The sequence below is a fragment of the Neophocaena asiaeorientalis genome, unplaced genomic scaffold (genome assembly GCF_003031525.2).
Source record: "Neophocaena asiaeorientalis asiaeorientalis breed wild unplaced genomic scaffold, Neophocaena_asiaeorientalis_V1.1 scaffold102, whole genome shotgun sequence".
In the NCBI taxonomy this organism is placed as follows: Eukaryota; Metazoa; Chordata; class Mammalia; order Artiodactyla; family Phocoenidae; genus Neophocaena; species Neophocaena asiaeorientalis.
In genome coordinates, this window is record NW_020175078.1 from 2,380,166 (window position 1) to 2,396,960 (window position 16,795).

The window sequence follows — 16,795 nt, forward strand, 5'->3', positions numbered from 1 at the left end:
ATCACACATAATGAAATTGAAACTGTGATTAAAAATGTTCCAACAAACAAAAGTCCAGGACCAGAGACATCACAGGTGAATTCTATCAAACATTTAGAGAAGAGCTAACACCCATCCTTCTCAAACTCTTCCAAAAATTGCAGAGGAAGGAACACTCCCAAACTCATTCTATGAGGCCACCACCAGCCTGATACCAAAACCAGACAAAGATACTACAAAAAAGGAAAATTACAGACCAATATCACTGATGAATATAGATGCAAAAATCCTCAACAAAATACTAGCAAACAGAATCCAACAATACATTAAAAGTATCAGATACCATGATCAACTGGGATTTATCCCAGCAAGGATTCTTCAATATATGTAAATGAATCAATATGATACACCATATTAACAAATTGAAGAATAAAAACCATATGATCATCTCAATAAATGAAGAGAGAGCTTTTGACAAAATTCAACACCCATTTATGATAAAAACTCTCCAGAAAGTGGGCATAGAGGGAACCTACCTCAACATAATAAAGGCCATATATGACAAACCCACAGCAAACATCATTCTCAATGGTGAAAAACTGAAAGCATTTCGTCTAAGATCAGGAACAAGACCAGGATGTCCACTCTCACTACTATTATTCAACATATTTTTGGAAGTCTTAGACATAGCAATCGGAGAAGAAAAATAAAAGGAATACAAATTGGAAAAGAAGAAGTAAAACTGTCACTGTTTGCAGATGACACGATACTATACATAGAGAATCCTAAAGATGCCACCACAAAACTACTAGAGCTAATCAATGAATTTGGTAAAGTTGCAGGATACAAAATTAATGCACAGAAATCTATTGCATTCCTATACACTATTGATGAAAAATCTGAAAGAGAAATTAAGGAAACACTTCCATTTACCACTGCAACAAAAAGAATAAAATACCTAGGAATAAACCTACCTAGGGAGACAAAAGACCGGTATGCAGAAAACTATAAGACACTGATGAAAGAAATTAAAGACGATACCAACAGATGGAGAGATATACCATATTCTTGGATTGGGAGAATCAATATTGTGAAAATGACTACACTACCCAAAGCAATCTACAGATTGAATGCAATGCCTATCAAATTACCAATGGCATTTTTTACAGAACTAGAACAAAAAAATCTTAAAATTTTTATGGAGACACAAAAGACCCACATAGCCAAAGCAGTCTTGAGGGAAAAAAACGGGGCTAGAGGAATCAGACTCCCTGACTTCAGACTATACTACAAAGCTACAGTAATCAAGACAATAATGGTACTGGCACAAAAACAGAAATATAGATCAATGGAACAGGATAGAAAGCCCAGAGATAAACACACACACCTATGGTCAACTAATCTATGACAAAGGAGGCAAGTATACACAATGGAGAAAAGACAGTCTCTTCAATAAGTGGTGCTGGGAAAACTGGACAGCTTCATGTAAAAGAATGAAATTAGAACACTCCCTAACAGCATACACAAAAATAAACTCAAAATGGATTAAAGACCTAAATCTAAGACTGGACAGTATAAAACTCTTATAGGGAAACATAGGAAGAACACTCTGACATAAATTACAGCAAGATCTTTTTTGATCCACCTCCTAGAGTAATGGAAATAAAAACAAAAATAAACAACTGGGATCTAATGAAACTTAAAAGCTTTTGCATAGCAATTAAACCATAAACAACACAAAAAGACAACCCTCAGAATGGGAGAAAATATCTGCAAATGAATCATCAGACAAAGGATTAATCTCCAAAATATATAAATAGCTCATGCAGCTCAATATTAAAAAAACAAACAACCCAATCCAAAAATGGGCAGAAGACCTAACTAGACATTTATCCAAAGAAGACATACAGATGGCCAAGAAGCACTTGAAAAGCTGCTCAACATGACTAATTATTAGAGAAATTCAAATCAAAACTACAGTGAGGTATCACCTCACACCAGTTAGAATGGGCATCATCAGATAATCTACCACCAACAAATGCTGGAGAGGGTGTGGAGAAAAGGGAACCCTCTTGCACTGTTGGTGGGGATGTAAAGTGATACAGCCACTATGGAGAACAACATGGAGGTTCCTTAAAGAACTAAAAATAGAATTACCATATGACCCAGCAATCCCACTACTGGGCATATACCCAGAGAAAACCATAATTCAAAAAGACACATGCACCCCAATGTTCATTGCAGCGCTATTTACAATAGCCAGGTCACGGAAGCAATCTAAATGCCCATTGACAGACGAATGGATAAAGAAGATGTGGTACATATATGCAATGGAATATTACTCAGCCATAAAAAGGAACGAAACTGGGTCATTTGTAGAAACGTGGATGCATCTAGAGACTGTCATACAGAGTGAAGTAAGTCAGAAAGATCAAAACAAGTATCGTATATTAATGCATATATATGGAACCTGGAAAATGGTACAGATGAACCAGTTTGCAGGGCAGAAACTGAGGTACAGATGTAGAGAACAAACGTATGGACACCAAGGAGGGAAAGCCATGGGGGGTGGGGGGGTGATGAATTGGGAGATTTGGATTGACATGTATACACTGCTGTGTACAAAATGGATGACTAATAAGAAAAGAAATAAATTAAGAAAAAAAGAAACAAGAACAGAAACATGGTTTGTAGCTGGACTTTGCCTCCGGTGAGCACTTCAAGATAACAGTAATGGCAGGGGTAGAGCAGAACTGAGTCTTGCCCAGACAAAAGATAGAGAGACCACATATTTCTCATTCTTAAGGTCAAGGAGACCTCCCCAACTACACATGTGCAGAAAGGCTCTTGGGGGTCAAAAAAGAGAGGGCACCATCCCATAATAGGTAATGCCAGCCCTCCCATAGGCCTGTGGGCTAGACTCTACCTTTGAAAAAAGTTGTGCACACATGTTGGGGCGGATCCTCGGGCAGGTCAGGTGTGGAAAAAGAAACAAGATAATTGGCCAAAGGTAAACAGAGACCTGGAAGAAAAGCCCTATATAAATGACTTAACTGCCTCTTTACTGCACTCCTCATTAGGGGGGATGCCCACACCCTTTTCTCTCCGGGTGTGTATCTCTGCCTTGCTTCTCTCTTAAATAAACTGTATCTCTGCGTGCTCTCCCACTTCTTGTTCTGTGTTTCTAATAATAAACTTTGTTCCAGTTTTACAGTTTTTGCCTCCTTGAGAAATGCATTTTTCAGTGGGGGCAAAAGCCAGGGGAACTTTGCTTCTAGCCTCTAGCCTCTGGCGGTCTAGTGACTAGGATTCCTGGTTTTCATCCAGACTACCCAGGTCCAATTCCTGGGCAGAGAACTAAGATCTCGATTCAAGCCACCACTTGAATCTGAGATCATATTGACTCTTGACATATCTAAACGCATCTTTTCATTCATTCAGCCAACATACACTCAGAGCCTGTGATGGGCCAGACCCTGTGTTAGACACTGGGGATGGAGAAATGAACCCGCTTCAGTACACCTGAACTGAAATGAGCCTGATTCAATAAACAATCAGGTTAGTAACAGAAACAGAAATATGCATGGGGATTTAAAAAAATAAAACTAAATATATTGATAAAGAAAAGCATAGGACTCATGGGAATTCTCAAGGATGATCCCTCACACACCCTGGGATAGGAAGTAGGAAAAATGCTTCCTGGACTAGGCATCACTTGGTCTTATCCCAAAGAAGGAGGAATCTCACGAAAGGAGGATAAAGAGCATGCCAGGCAGACTACATAGTCATGGAATTCCTTTGATGTCCTGTCAAGGAGCTGGTATGTGAAGAAGAGGCCGGGAGAAACTGACAGCAGAGCACGGGCATGGCCAAGTTTTCCTTTTCCTGTGATGGCTGATGGCTCTTGGCATAATAAATATCAGGTGTGAAAACAAGATTGTAACATCTGCCACTGGGTGTAGTAGATCGCAAGAGAAAAGGAAAAGTTTGAGAAATGCTAAGGAGGTACAATTATTAAGACCTGATGGTACAGTCATGTACTCAAAAATACATTTTAAATACCTACTAACTTTCAGGTACCATTCTAGGTGCCATGGATACAGTTGGGGAAAAAAAAAAACCTAAAAAGCAGTTCTTTCTTTCTTGGAATTTTACCATCCAATCATAGGAGACAGTTTTTTTTTTTTTTTTTTTTTCCCAGTATGCGGGCTTCTCACTGCTGTGGCCTCTCCCGTTGCGGAGCACAGGCTCCGGGCGCGCAGGCTCAGCAGCCATGGCTCACGGGCCCAGCCGCTCTGCGGCATGTGGGATCTTCCCAGACCGGGGCACGAACCCGTGTCCCCTGCATCGGCAGGCGGACTCTCAACCACTGCGCCACCAGGGAAGCCCAGGAGACAGTATTTTTAAAATGTAAATGTATAATATTTTAGTTGGTGATTAAGTACTATGAAGAAAGATGAAAACTGGTAAGGGGAATAGGAAGTGATAAGGTAGATTGATTTATTAGAGGAGTTAGGCAAAGACTTGCTATGAGCAGAGACTGCAGTGAAGAGAGGGCTGAAGGCAGGGAAAGGGAGAGAGAAGAATGAAGTGTGTTGAGGTGTGGGGTGCTTTTATGTCCTATTCTTTGTCCAAAAAAATCACTGGGATAAGAGACATAGTGGGAAGTAATGCACCTCAAGTATCTTTATTTTGGCACACGCTATTCTGTTGACTGAATTAGGTAATCAGAGTCAACATCTGCCCTGTTGTCACGCACCGTTGGGAACTACATGCAACACTTTAACATTAGGCAGTGATGGAACGCAGTAGGAGCAAACAATTGCTGACAGGATATAGATCCAAATTCTACTCTGAAGTTTTTTTGTTTCCTTTTTTTAATGAAGCGTGATTTTACTACTGGTCTCCTCAGTGATATTCCTAAAGACAAAGAGACCTGGCTAGTATTATCTGTGGTTCGAATCTTCCATGAAATCCATCAGCATAGATAATTCAGAATTTAGTGAACTGTGTTGCCCACAGCTGTATGTAGCAGCAGGGGCCACCTAGGACACCTCAGCATGAGGAATAATTATCCTCATGAGGAAATTTCTCTGATATTATCTTGGGGAATCCCATTTGTGTCTTCCAAATGCAGATGGAAGACAAACCTATGTTGGAGCTTAAAAGGGCAAAGCATTTACTGTTCTTATTAGGAAAGCCAGATTGAGGTCACTGCTCTCTGCTTCAGTTTGTCTGGGATGAAAATAGAATTCTTAATAGTGAGTTAGTACTCGTGGATATTAAAAAAAATGTCTATTAGTGACCATTAAACGTTTTCTTTTCCCTTGATAGATGGATATGTCTCTTATCCTCAGAAGTGACCCATTGGGAGTATTTTCATTTACTATTCTTAAAAATCTTTTTTTTGAAAAATGTATTGTAAAAATATCTTAACACACATATCATAAAAGTTACAAGTCTCTGGTAAATCTTGATCAATGCACTGTTTTCATTCAGTGAAAATCTTTTAGATTCTCTAACAGCTTTTGCTATTGCTCTGTAAATTGGTTCCATTTTCAATGCTTCCTCTTCCTTGAGGATATGTTCTTTTCTAACCTGAAATGATTATTTCTAAATTAAATGCCACATACACACATATAAACCCTTGAAAAATTAGAGATGAATGATAATGTATTTTTTAAAAGATGACTGGCATTTGGAATAATCTTAATTCTATCTTTGAATTTTATCTTAACACTATATTTGCTCTATTACTGCCATCTTAAGTCTTACCTAAAATCATGTATTACATTGACTATTGCAATAGTCTACTAATGGCATCCTTGCTTCATTGAAGCCAATCTATACACACTAGTCAAAAGTAATTTTTTTAAACACCTAACTTGGATCACATGATCTACCACTCTTCCCACCTGATGACTTCACTTGAATTATATCCAGATTCTGCCTACTTCTTCCACAGCATTTCAAAACAACTCTCCTCATTCCTGAGGGCTTCCTTTGTGTTATTTTGCCGGTACTTCTTTTATGCCTTATATGCTCTGGACATGCTTATCCCACTAACTGAAATTAACTTGTATGTACTTTTCACATGGTTGTCATCTCACTCTTCACATCTCAAATGTATGTCACTTCAGTGAGGACTTCCCTAAAGTCTCAAGATTTTCTGTTCAGCATCATAAGGGCTAATAAAGACTTGAAATTCCTTTATTAATTTGTTTTTTTCTATCCTCCACTAGACAATAAGCTGCACAAGTCCCTGATTTCCCCATAATTGTATACCGAAATCATAGAAGACGACTAGGTACATAGCAGGTGATCAGTATACAGGTTTTGATCAAATGACTAATAAACCAATATGTAGGTGACATCAGCATCATGGTGGTGTCTCTCTTCTCTTCTCTTTCCTCTTTGTAACAACTAATTAGACATCTATTACCAAACAAAAGTGCTTCTGCATATTTCACAAAGGGATGTGGAGGTTTCTAGTCCACCTGTGCATCCAAAAATAAACAAGGGGGATCTCAGTGAGGGTTGCTGATACAAGGGAGTTGGCAAACTGGCCCCAGTCCCACTCACTGAGATTAGAAAAGAAAGAACCTGGAGAGTGCAAAACTGGGCAGATAACCATGGAGAAGAGAATGATTGGAAGTCCAGCCTGCCTAAAGGGAGATTCCAGAATGCCACTGGAGTGAGAAAGAGAAGAGTTTGGAAGCAGAGGAGAGGTAGAAAATTTCCAAGGTGGCCTCCCCTCCCCACAGATGAACAACAAGGGGCTGGGCTTTTGGAAGCAGCACTGGCTACCTCTCTGGCAGAAGAGGTAGACAATGGTGACCTCTTTCATAGAGGAGGTGATAACCACAAAGCAAAAATCTAGAGTAGATTCACAAAACGTAAAAAGGGGGAGACAGAGCATACCACTATAGAACACCACTGCTTTGCAAAGGCAGGGAGAAACAGGGGGAAGAAATAATGAACATACAAAACAACCAGAAGGCAGACAATAAGATGGCAGCAGTAAGCCCTTACATATCAATAATCACTCGAAACATAAATGGACTGAAGTCACCAATCAAAAGGCAAAGGGTGGCTGGGCGGATAAAAAACAACAGCAATGAAAACATACAGAAAACAAACACACAAAGAAAAAACAACCAAAACAGAGAAACAAGATCCAACTATATGCTGCCTACAAGAAACTTCTTTCAGTTCTAAAAGCACACAGAGGCTCAAAGTGAAGAGACAGCACATATTCCATGCAAGTGCAAACCAAAAGTAAGTGGGCATAGCCATACTTATCAAACAAAATAGACTTCAAGCCAAAAACTGTAACAAGACACAAAGAAGGTCATTTTATAATGATAAAGGGGTCAATATACATAGAAGATAGAACAATCATGAATATATATACACACCCAACACTGGAGCACCTAAATATATTAAGCAAATACTAACAGATATGAAGGGAGAAGTATACAACAATACAGTAATAGTAGGAGACTTCAATACCTCAGTGTCAGCAGTGGATAGATCATCCAGACAGAAAATCAACACGGAAATGTGGGAATTGAACCATACTTTAGACCAAATGGACTTAACAGACATATATAGAACATTCCAACCAACAGCAGCAGAATACACATTCTTCTCACGTGCATACAGGATATTAGATCATGAGAGGACCAAGATAAATCTTAGCTAATTTGAGGAGACTGAAATACTATCTTTTCTGACCACAATGGTATAAAACTAGAAATCAACAAGAAGAAAGCTGGAAAATCTACAAATATGTGGAAACCAAACAATATACTTCTGAAAACCAATGGATCAAAGAATCAAAAAGGAAAAGAAAAATCTTGAAGCAAATGAAAATGGAGAGAAAACATATCAAACCCTAGGGGATGCTGCAAAAAGCAGTTCTGAGAGGAAAGTTTATAGTGATAAATGGATGTATTAAGAAATTAGAAAGATCTCAAGTAAATAACTTTACACCTCCAGTACCCAGAAGGAAAAATTAAGCCCAAAGTTAGCAGAAGAAAGGAAATACAGATTGGAGAGAAAACAAATGAAATAGAGACCAGAAAAACAATAGAAACAATCAATGAAAGAGCTGGATTTTCCAAAAGATAAAGTTGACAAACCTTTAGCTAGATTAAGAAAACAACAGAAGACTCAAAATTAGAAATAAAAGAGAAGACACTACAACTGATACTACAGAAATAAGAGAGTACTATGACCTGCTATATGCCAACAAATTAGACAACCTAGAAGAAATAGATAAATTTCTAGAAACTTATAACCTACCAAGACCGAATCTGGAAGAACAGAAAATCTGAACAGACCAATAATGAGGAAGGAGACTGAAACAGTAACCAAAAATCTCCCAGTACAGAAAACCACAGGACTAGACGGTTTCACATGATGTGAATTCTACCAAACATTTAAAAAATAATTAATGCCAATCCTTCCCAAACTTCTAAAAAACTGAAGAGGAGGGAACACTTCCTAACTCATTCTACAAGGCCAGTATTACCCTAATACCAAAGCCAGATATAGCCACTATAAGAAAACTATAGACCAATATTACTAATGAATACAGACACAAAATTTTTCAACAAAATATTAGCAAACTGAATTGAGCACACTAAAAGGATTATACACCATGAGTCTGGGATGCAAAGATGGTTCAAACTGATAAATGTATTACATCACATTAATAGAATGAAAGAAAATAATCACACGATCATCACAATAGATACAGAAAAGGATTTGACAAAATACGACATCCTTCCATGATAAAAACCTCAAAAGAGGTACTTCCAGGGCTTCCCTGGTGGCACAGTAGTTGAGAGTCCGCCTGCCGATGAGAGTAGCCCCCACTTGCCACAACCAGAGAAAGCCCACGTGCAGCAGTGAAGACCCAACACAGCCAAAAATAAATAAATAAATTTATTTTAAAAATAAACTCAAAAGATTGTGTATAGAAGGAACATACCTCAACATAACAAAAGCCATCTATGACAAACCCAGAGCTAACGTTATACTCAGTAAAAAAAAAAATAAAAATTGAAAGCTTTTCCTCTAAGATTAGAAACAAGACATGGTTGCCTACTCTTACCATTCTTATTCAGTATAGTATCAGAAGTCTAGCCAGAGCAATTAGGCAAAAAAATAAATAAATAAAAGATACCCAAATCAGAATGGAAGAAGTACAGCTGTCACTATTTACAGATGATATTATTTTGTATATAGATAATTGCAAAGATTCAACTAAAAACTGTTGGAACTAATCAATGATTTCAGTAAAGTTGGAGGATATAAAAATCAAAATAAAGAAATCAGTGTTGTTTCTATTTGCTAATAATGAAACATCTGAAAAATAAATTATCCCATTCACAATAGCATCAAAAACAAAAAATACCTAGGAATAAACGTAACTGAGGAAGTGAAAGATCTGTACAATGAAAATTATGACTTCATTGAAAGAAACTGAAGAAGGCATAAGAAATGGAAAGACATCCTTTACTCATGGATAAGAATATTGTTAAAATGTCCATACTACCCAAAATCATATATAGATTCAACACAATCTCTATCAAAATTCCAGTGGCATTCTTCACAGAAATAGAAAAAGTAAACTCCTAAAATTTTTAAGGAACCCCAAAGAACCCAAAAGAGCCAAATAAATCCTGAGAAAGAACAAAACTGGAGGTATCACACTTCCTGATTTTAAACTATACTACAAAGCTACAGTAATTTTTTTTTTTTTTTTTTTTTTTTGCGGTACACAGGCCTCTCACTATTGTGGCCTCTCCCGTTGCAGAGCGCAGGCTCAGCGGCCATGGCTCACAGGCCCAGCCGCTCTGCAGCATGTGGGATCTTCCTGGACTGGGGCTCGAACCCGTGTCCCCTGCATTGGCAGGCGGACTCTCAACCACTGCGCCACCAGGGAAGCCCAAAGCTACAGTAATTAAAACAATGTGATACAAGCATAAAAATAGACACAGACAAATGGAATAGATTAGAGAGCCCAGAAGTAAACCCCCACATATTCAGTTAACTAATATTTGGTAAGGGAGTTAACTAATATTTGGTAAGGGAGCCAGGACCACCTGATGGAGAAGTGATCGTCTCTTCAAAAAATGGTGCTGGGCGCATAGCACAGGGAGATCAGCTTGGTGCTTTGTGACCACCTAGAAGGGTGGGATTGGGAGGGTGGTAAGGAGGGAGATTCAAGAGGGAAGAGATATGGGGACATATGTATATGTATAACTGATTCAGTTTGTTATAAAGCAGAAACTGACACACCATTGTAAAGCAATTATACTCTAATAAAGATGTTAAAAAATAAAATGGTGCTGGGAAATCTGGATAAACACATGTAGAACAATGAAATTGGACCCTTATCTTACACAACTCACAAATATTTACTTGAAATGGATAAAAGACTTAAACATAAGACCTGATACCATAAAACTCCTAGAAGAAAATGTAGAAAAGAAGCTCCTCAATAGTGGTCCTGGCAATGATTTTCTGGATATGACACCAAAAGCATAAACAATAAAAGTAAAAGTCAACAAATAGAATCACAACAAACTTAAAAGATTTTGCACAGAAACAGAAACAACTAACATAATGAAAAGACAACTTACAGAATGGGAGGAAATTTGCAAACCATATATTGGATAAGGGGTTAATATCCAAAAATATATAAAGAATCTTACAAAACTTAATAACAAAAAACAAACAACCCAGTTAAACACTAGGCAGAGAACCTAAATAGACTTTTTCCAAAGAAAACAACCAAATGGCCAAGAGGTACATGAAAAGATGCTCAACATCACTAATCATCAGGGAAATGCAAATCAAACCATATAGAAACAAGAAGACAAGAGATAATAGGTGTTAATGAGGATGTGGAGAAAGGGATACTTGCACACTGTTGGTGAAAATGTAAATTGGTGCAGCTACTATGTAAAACAATATAGAGGTTCCTTAAAAAATTAATAGAACTACCATATGATCCAACAATTTCACTTCTGGGTATATACCTACAGGAAATAAAAACAGGATATCAAAGAGCTGTATGCACTCCCACGTATTTACAGCACTATCCACAATAGTCGAGATTTAGAAATAATCTATGCACCCATAAACAGATGAATGGATTAAGAATTTGTAGTGTATACACATAATGCACTATTATTCAGCCATGAGAAAAACATCTTCCATTTGTGACAATCTGAATGGACCTTGAGGATATTATACTAAGTGAGATGAGTCAGACAGAGAAAGAAAAATAGTGTTATATCACTTATACGTGGAATCTAAAAAAGCCAAACTCACAAAAGCAGAGTAAAATGGTGGTTTCCAGGGCATGGGAACAGAGGGATAGACAGGGATAGAAGAGTTTGTTTAATGGTACAAACTTGGACTGAGTAGTAGATAAGTCCTAGAGATCTAATGAACAATACAGTGAATACGGACAACAACATTGTGTTATAATCAAACTTGCTGAGACTAGATTATTCCAACCACTAAAAAAGAAATGATAATTCTATAATGTTATAGGTATTAATTATCACTACAATTATAATCATTTTACAACCTATAAATGTCTTGAATTAATATGTTATAGCATTGCATAAATTCAAGGTGTATATGTCAAATATATTTCAAGAAAAAAATTTAAAAATAAACCATTATGTATATTAAAGGTGAAAAACAAAGGCCAGAGCAAACCAACTTTGGCCTCTGTAAAATGGGTCCATTACTTGCTTGTGATGTGTTTAATGTTTCTGAAAGTAAAATCACTGAATGCAATTCTGTAGACTAACCTAGGAAGTAGAGCAATGATGACACTAATTAAAAATCGTTAAACCTTAAATTGCATTCCTATAATGATCCAGGTATATCCTAACTAAAACGAACTGATACATCAGAAATAAAGAATAAGGATGAACTATGATTTACTTGTGTGTTAAAAGTGAATTCAATTTGCCATTTCTGGTATTATTAGGAAGCTTATTAGGATATAAGACCTTGATGACAGAGACAAAAATCTTTCATCTTTTTTTAGAGTTTGCCATTCCAGCATAAATTCTCTCTACCCATACCTTCTGTAAAATCCCTAACTTCAGTTTCTTAAGGTAATTAAAAACCGAAAAAGAGAGCAGGAAATTCATAAGTTCCATTGTAATCATTCTCAGCCTCTTCCATCAATGTTTACCCCAGCTGTATTTAATCATCATTCCTTTCTCTGTTCCCCGTATCTTTTAAATTATCCCAATGTTCAAAAATAAATAAATAAAAATACAGTCTTCTCCTTGATTAACAACTCAAAAATTCTGCCAGATTGCCTCATTCCTTGTCTACAGTTTTAGTCTATAAATTTGGGTATACTTACACATTGTACCATAAAACATTGAAAATTAACTTTTTCATTGGTATTTTGTCAACATCCTTATAAGAAATTCAAGGACTGATGCCTTCTATATATATATGATCAGAGTACCAATAAACACTGTAAAATATATTCATTTGCATTGGGCTTTGGCTTTCTTAGAGGAAGAGCAACTGAGCTCACCGCCAGGAAACAAGTGGCCAGAGGTGAAATATAGAGTGAGGTGAGTCAAAGATCCCGAACGATCACGTTCCAGATAATCAGTGTGATGTGGATATGTGCATTTCATATGTCCATATTTTATGAGAGGTGGTGTGTTTTTGACAAAGAAGAACTGAAGTAATTACTAAGGAACGAGCCTACCAATTCTAGACCTGGGATGGCCCTCCCAGGCTGTATGTCAATGTCCTCATCTGTTATTCCTCACCCATCTCCTTACCAGAGCTGTTGCAGTGGGTGGGGTCAACAGGTCTTCCATTTTTATCAGAGCAGGCTATTGCTCGAAAACGCATGCCTTCTCCACATTCTTTGCCGTCTTCTTGTACCCGCAGTCCTCTCTGAGGCTCCCTTCTGCCTTCAGGAAGAATGCAATCTGACCAATTTCCGTAAGGATGAGATGTAAACACATCACAAGGACATGGTTCTGTTTCCACTAGAGGGTACAGGTCAGCATCCTGGCACTTCTCCTTCTTCCTGCTCTTCCCTGTTCCAATGAGAGACATTGATGTATTAATTTCACATCTGCTGTTTTGTTAAAAGTCGCTCACATTTTATGTAAAAGCTCTTAGACTATTAAGTCTTAAATAAAATAAAGCCTTTCTTTTTTACACTCTTTTTTTTCTTAAACACAGAAGGAAATCCTAGGACAATGAAAGCAATTCCCACAGCAACTGTGAAATTTAAGTTAATTTGAAAAAAAGAGGTCTCATGTTAGAGAGAGGCAAAAAATACTTAGAAGATGTTTGCTACAGTGGCTCAACAGATAGAAAAGTCCTTGATGTATTTAATATCGGTTTCCCTATAATTTGTTGGTAAAAAAACAGATAGATTACCTTGTCTCCATTTTCCGTGAAATTATGGTTACCAGGGAAATGAACAAAACGGTGTAAGTATTAAGTCCTTCCCTTTTTCTCAAGTAACTTTTTAAAAGCAGTTTATTTATTCAAGGAACAAAATGATATCCTCCCAGACAATGGCCCTGGCGTGAGCCTGGGTGTCACGTGGTGTGTGGTGGACAAACTGGAACTTATTTTTGTTCCTCTTATCAGGCAGCTCACAAATGCTGACAGAAACAATAGATTGAAATAAATGCTCAATTCATTTTGGATAATTTAATCTGAGAAAAAGGTACGACTTGCACTCTGAGAGACCTTTTTAGGTTATGTATTTTAGAATATGACCTTACCTTACCAGCTGACTTTGATGGACCTTTGAGGTGTAATCCCAACTTTGAGTAATGACAAGGCAGAGTCATTTTTCAAAGCTGTGAGTACTTGATCATTATGGTTAATGGATTCCAAGATGGCCTGTAACTTGACTCAACTTTGCTACCAACACACTTCCTCTAGATTTTTAAAAGTATTCCTAGATCTAATAATTCCACTTTGTTTCCTTATTAATGGGTCATTAGTGAGAGCCTTGGCTGGTTATATATATATATGTATATACATATAAAATAGGCAGCTTTATTAGTTTATCTCCAGTCCTTATGGCTGTTTTGGAAACGCTTGCAGTAAGCTGATGCACAGACTACTTTCTTACTGTCAGTCAGTTTACTTTACACACAGCAATTCTACAGTTGTCACCTGGACGACTGGCTTTATGCCTTCTGTGATGCTTATGGCCACAATAAATAAGGATTCCTGCAGGACCTGAAACGATCTTGTAGAAGGTTCGGTCATACCACTGTCCCTCTGGGAGGAAGTATTCACTTGCCTCTACCATTAGGGGCACGTCCTGAGAATACGTTTGAGGAGCAGAGCATCTATCACCACTGTGAGAATTGACTGCATGAGAGATACATCAATGGATGAGGAGGATTGGTGCCTTCTCATCAGCATTTAACATGTAACCCAAGTCTCTGGTGCTTTTCAAATGTCCACAAAGTACCGTTGTCTCCATCGCTTATATTTCCATTCTATTCTCAACACACTTAACCCTAGATCTTGACTCTACTTATTCCTTAAAAGTACTTACTCTTGCCAAAGTAATAAAGTCATGAATTTTACGTCTTATCTTTCAGACCTGATCATTCAACAATAGTTCTGAGTGTTGACTATGCCATCATTCTTGAAATATCTTTCCCAAGTTTCATCACACCTTACCTTTATGTCCCTCACCCCTACTCCACACCCTCACCATCTCTCTGGGCATACCTTGTTTGTTTGTTGAATTCTTCTCCCTCTGTACCTCTCTTAACTGATAGGTTTCCCCAGGGCACTGCCCTAGATTCTCTTTTCTGATCCTACACCTTCACCACCCAAAGAGTTTAAATAATCATCTACAACCTTTAAATCCCTAATTAGTATCTTCAAGCCCAGATTTCTTATTCAAGCTTCTGAGCCATAGACTGGAAATCTACACCTAAAGAACCAGTCAAACTCAACGTGGCAAAAGCTACACTCACCTTCTGACCATCACAACCATTCTTTCTCCTGCATTTCCCAGTTCTACCAATATGACTGAGTCAAAAACTGGAGTGTCACATTTGAATCGTTCTGTTGTGCTACCTGTATCTGTTTAACGACAAAGATCTATCATTTCAAATACCTAAATATCTCTTGAATCAGTCCACTGTATACATTCTGAACGATACCACCCATATTTAGCCCTCCTCCAAATCTCCAGCTTAAATCACTACAATGGCACCTTCCAAGATCTTATTGCCACCATAACTCACTTCCTTCAATCTATTCCCTGCACTGCAGCCAGGACCAACTTACAAACCTGGAAATCTGATCACATGACTCATCTATTTAAAACTCTCCAGTGACTTACCACAGCTCATGGAATGAAGTCTAGACTCCTCACCTTGGTCATCAAGGTTCCATAGGATCTGGGTCTATTAGTGTTTGCCTCCGACTGTGTTGCATCCCTCTGCCTCTGGCACGTTATAAGTAATACTGAACATTTTTTAGTTCTTAGAAGCTACTCATTTAACTGCTGGCCTTTGCATGTTCTACGCCAGAAATTGTCACCAGTTCTACCTTCCCTCCGTTTCCTAGCTAATGACTATTTGTCCTTTAGGTCCAAACTGATAGATCACTCCCTCCGGAAAGTCATCCTTGAATACACTCTTCATCTCAGTTCTAGAAGAGGTGTTCTTATGTACTTGTGTAGCATGTGGTAGGCAGAATGATGGCTCTGCAAGAATTTTTTACATCCTAATCCCTGGAACATGTGAACACGCTACTTTAGATGGCAAAATGAACTTTGTAGATGTGACTAAGCTTGCGGATCTTGGGATAAGGAGATTATCTTCCTGGGTTCAACATAATCACATGATCTTAAATTCAGAGAACCTTTCCTGGCTGAGGAAAGAATCAGAGGCAAAATAACTATGAAAGAAGGATCAAAAGGTAATGTAATGTTTCTGAATTTCAAGACTTTGGAGGAAGGGAGCCATGAGCCAGCGCCTAGAAGCTGGAAAAGAAAACATTTTCCCCTAAACCTTCCAGAAAAAAATGCTACCCTGCCAACATCTTGCTTATAGCCCCGAAAATCTATGTCTGACTTCAGACCTATAGAATTGTATGAGAATAAATTTGTTGTTTTAAGGTATCAAATCGGTGGCAATTTGTTAAAGAAGCAATAATAAAAAACTAATACAGCACCCTATATGACAGCTATTGTAGAAGGTACTATACTGTGTTGTAACTGTCTGTAGCAAAACTCTATCTCTCATTAGACTGGAAGCTCTTAAATTAGAGTCATGTCTATCTATTCCCTTACAGTGTCCCCAAGGCCTAGCACACATAAATGGTAAACAAGAATTGTTCCTTGAATAATTGAGCGAAGTTTTTTAAAACAAGGAAAAAAAAAGTAAGGAAGAAATGAGAGAGAGAGAAAATAGGAATAAATAATAAAATGTTCATGTACAAAGTAACCAAAAGTTACTGGCAGAACAAATATTTTGTACAAATATATGCTGTCTCTATAATTGTGATATCCTTCTTAATTACATGGCATCACTGTTTGAAGAAGGCTTTGAGCAAGTTAGTTAATGTAGAGATGGTTTTCACAATAAGAAACCGATTACCAGCGGTCCTTAACTTTGATTACATTCTAGTCATAATCAGTATTAAACCTTGGATTCAGGACCAGCCAGTACTTTAAAAATTTTTTAAATCAATCTCTACTACAACTCTAAAGACGTTTTTTCCTCTTAAGTCTGAGAGAAATTTGTAACTG

At 37.6% G+C, this 16,795-nt stretch overlaps 1 protein-coding gene across 1 annotated transcript in view; it reads right to left on the reverse strand.

Annotated features, from left to right (window-relative positions):
* Positions 1-16,795, reverse strand: part of THSD7B (thrombospondin type 1 domain containing 7B) — a 1,119,563-nt gene that overhangs the window by 231,167 nt on the left and 871,601 nt on the right. The window contains exon 17 of the mRNA XM_024764108.1: positions 12,825-13,088. Coding sequence (XP_024619876.1) covers positions 12,825-13,088 — 264 coding nt within the window. The remainder of the gene's footprint in view (positions 1-12,824; positions 13,089-16,795) is intronic.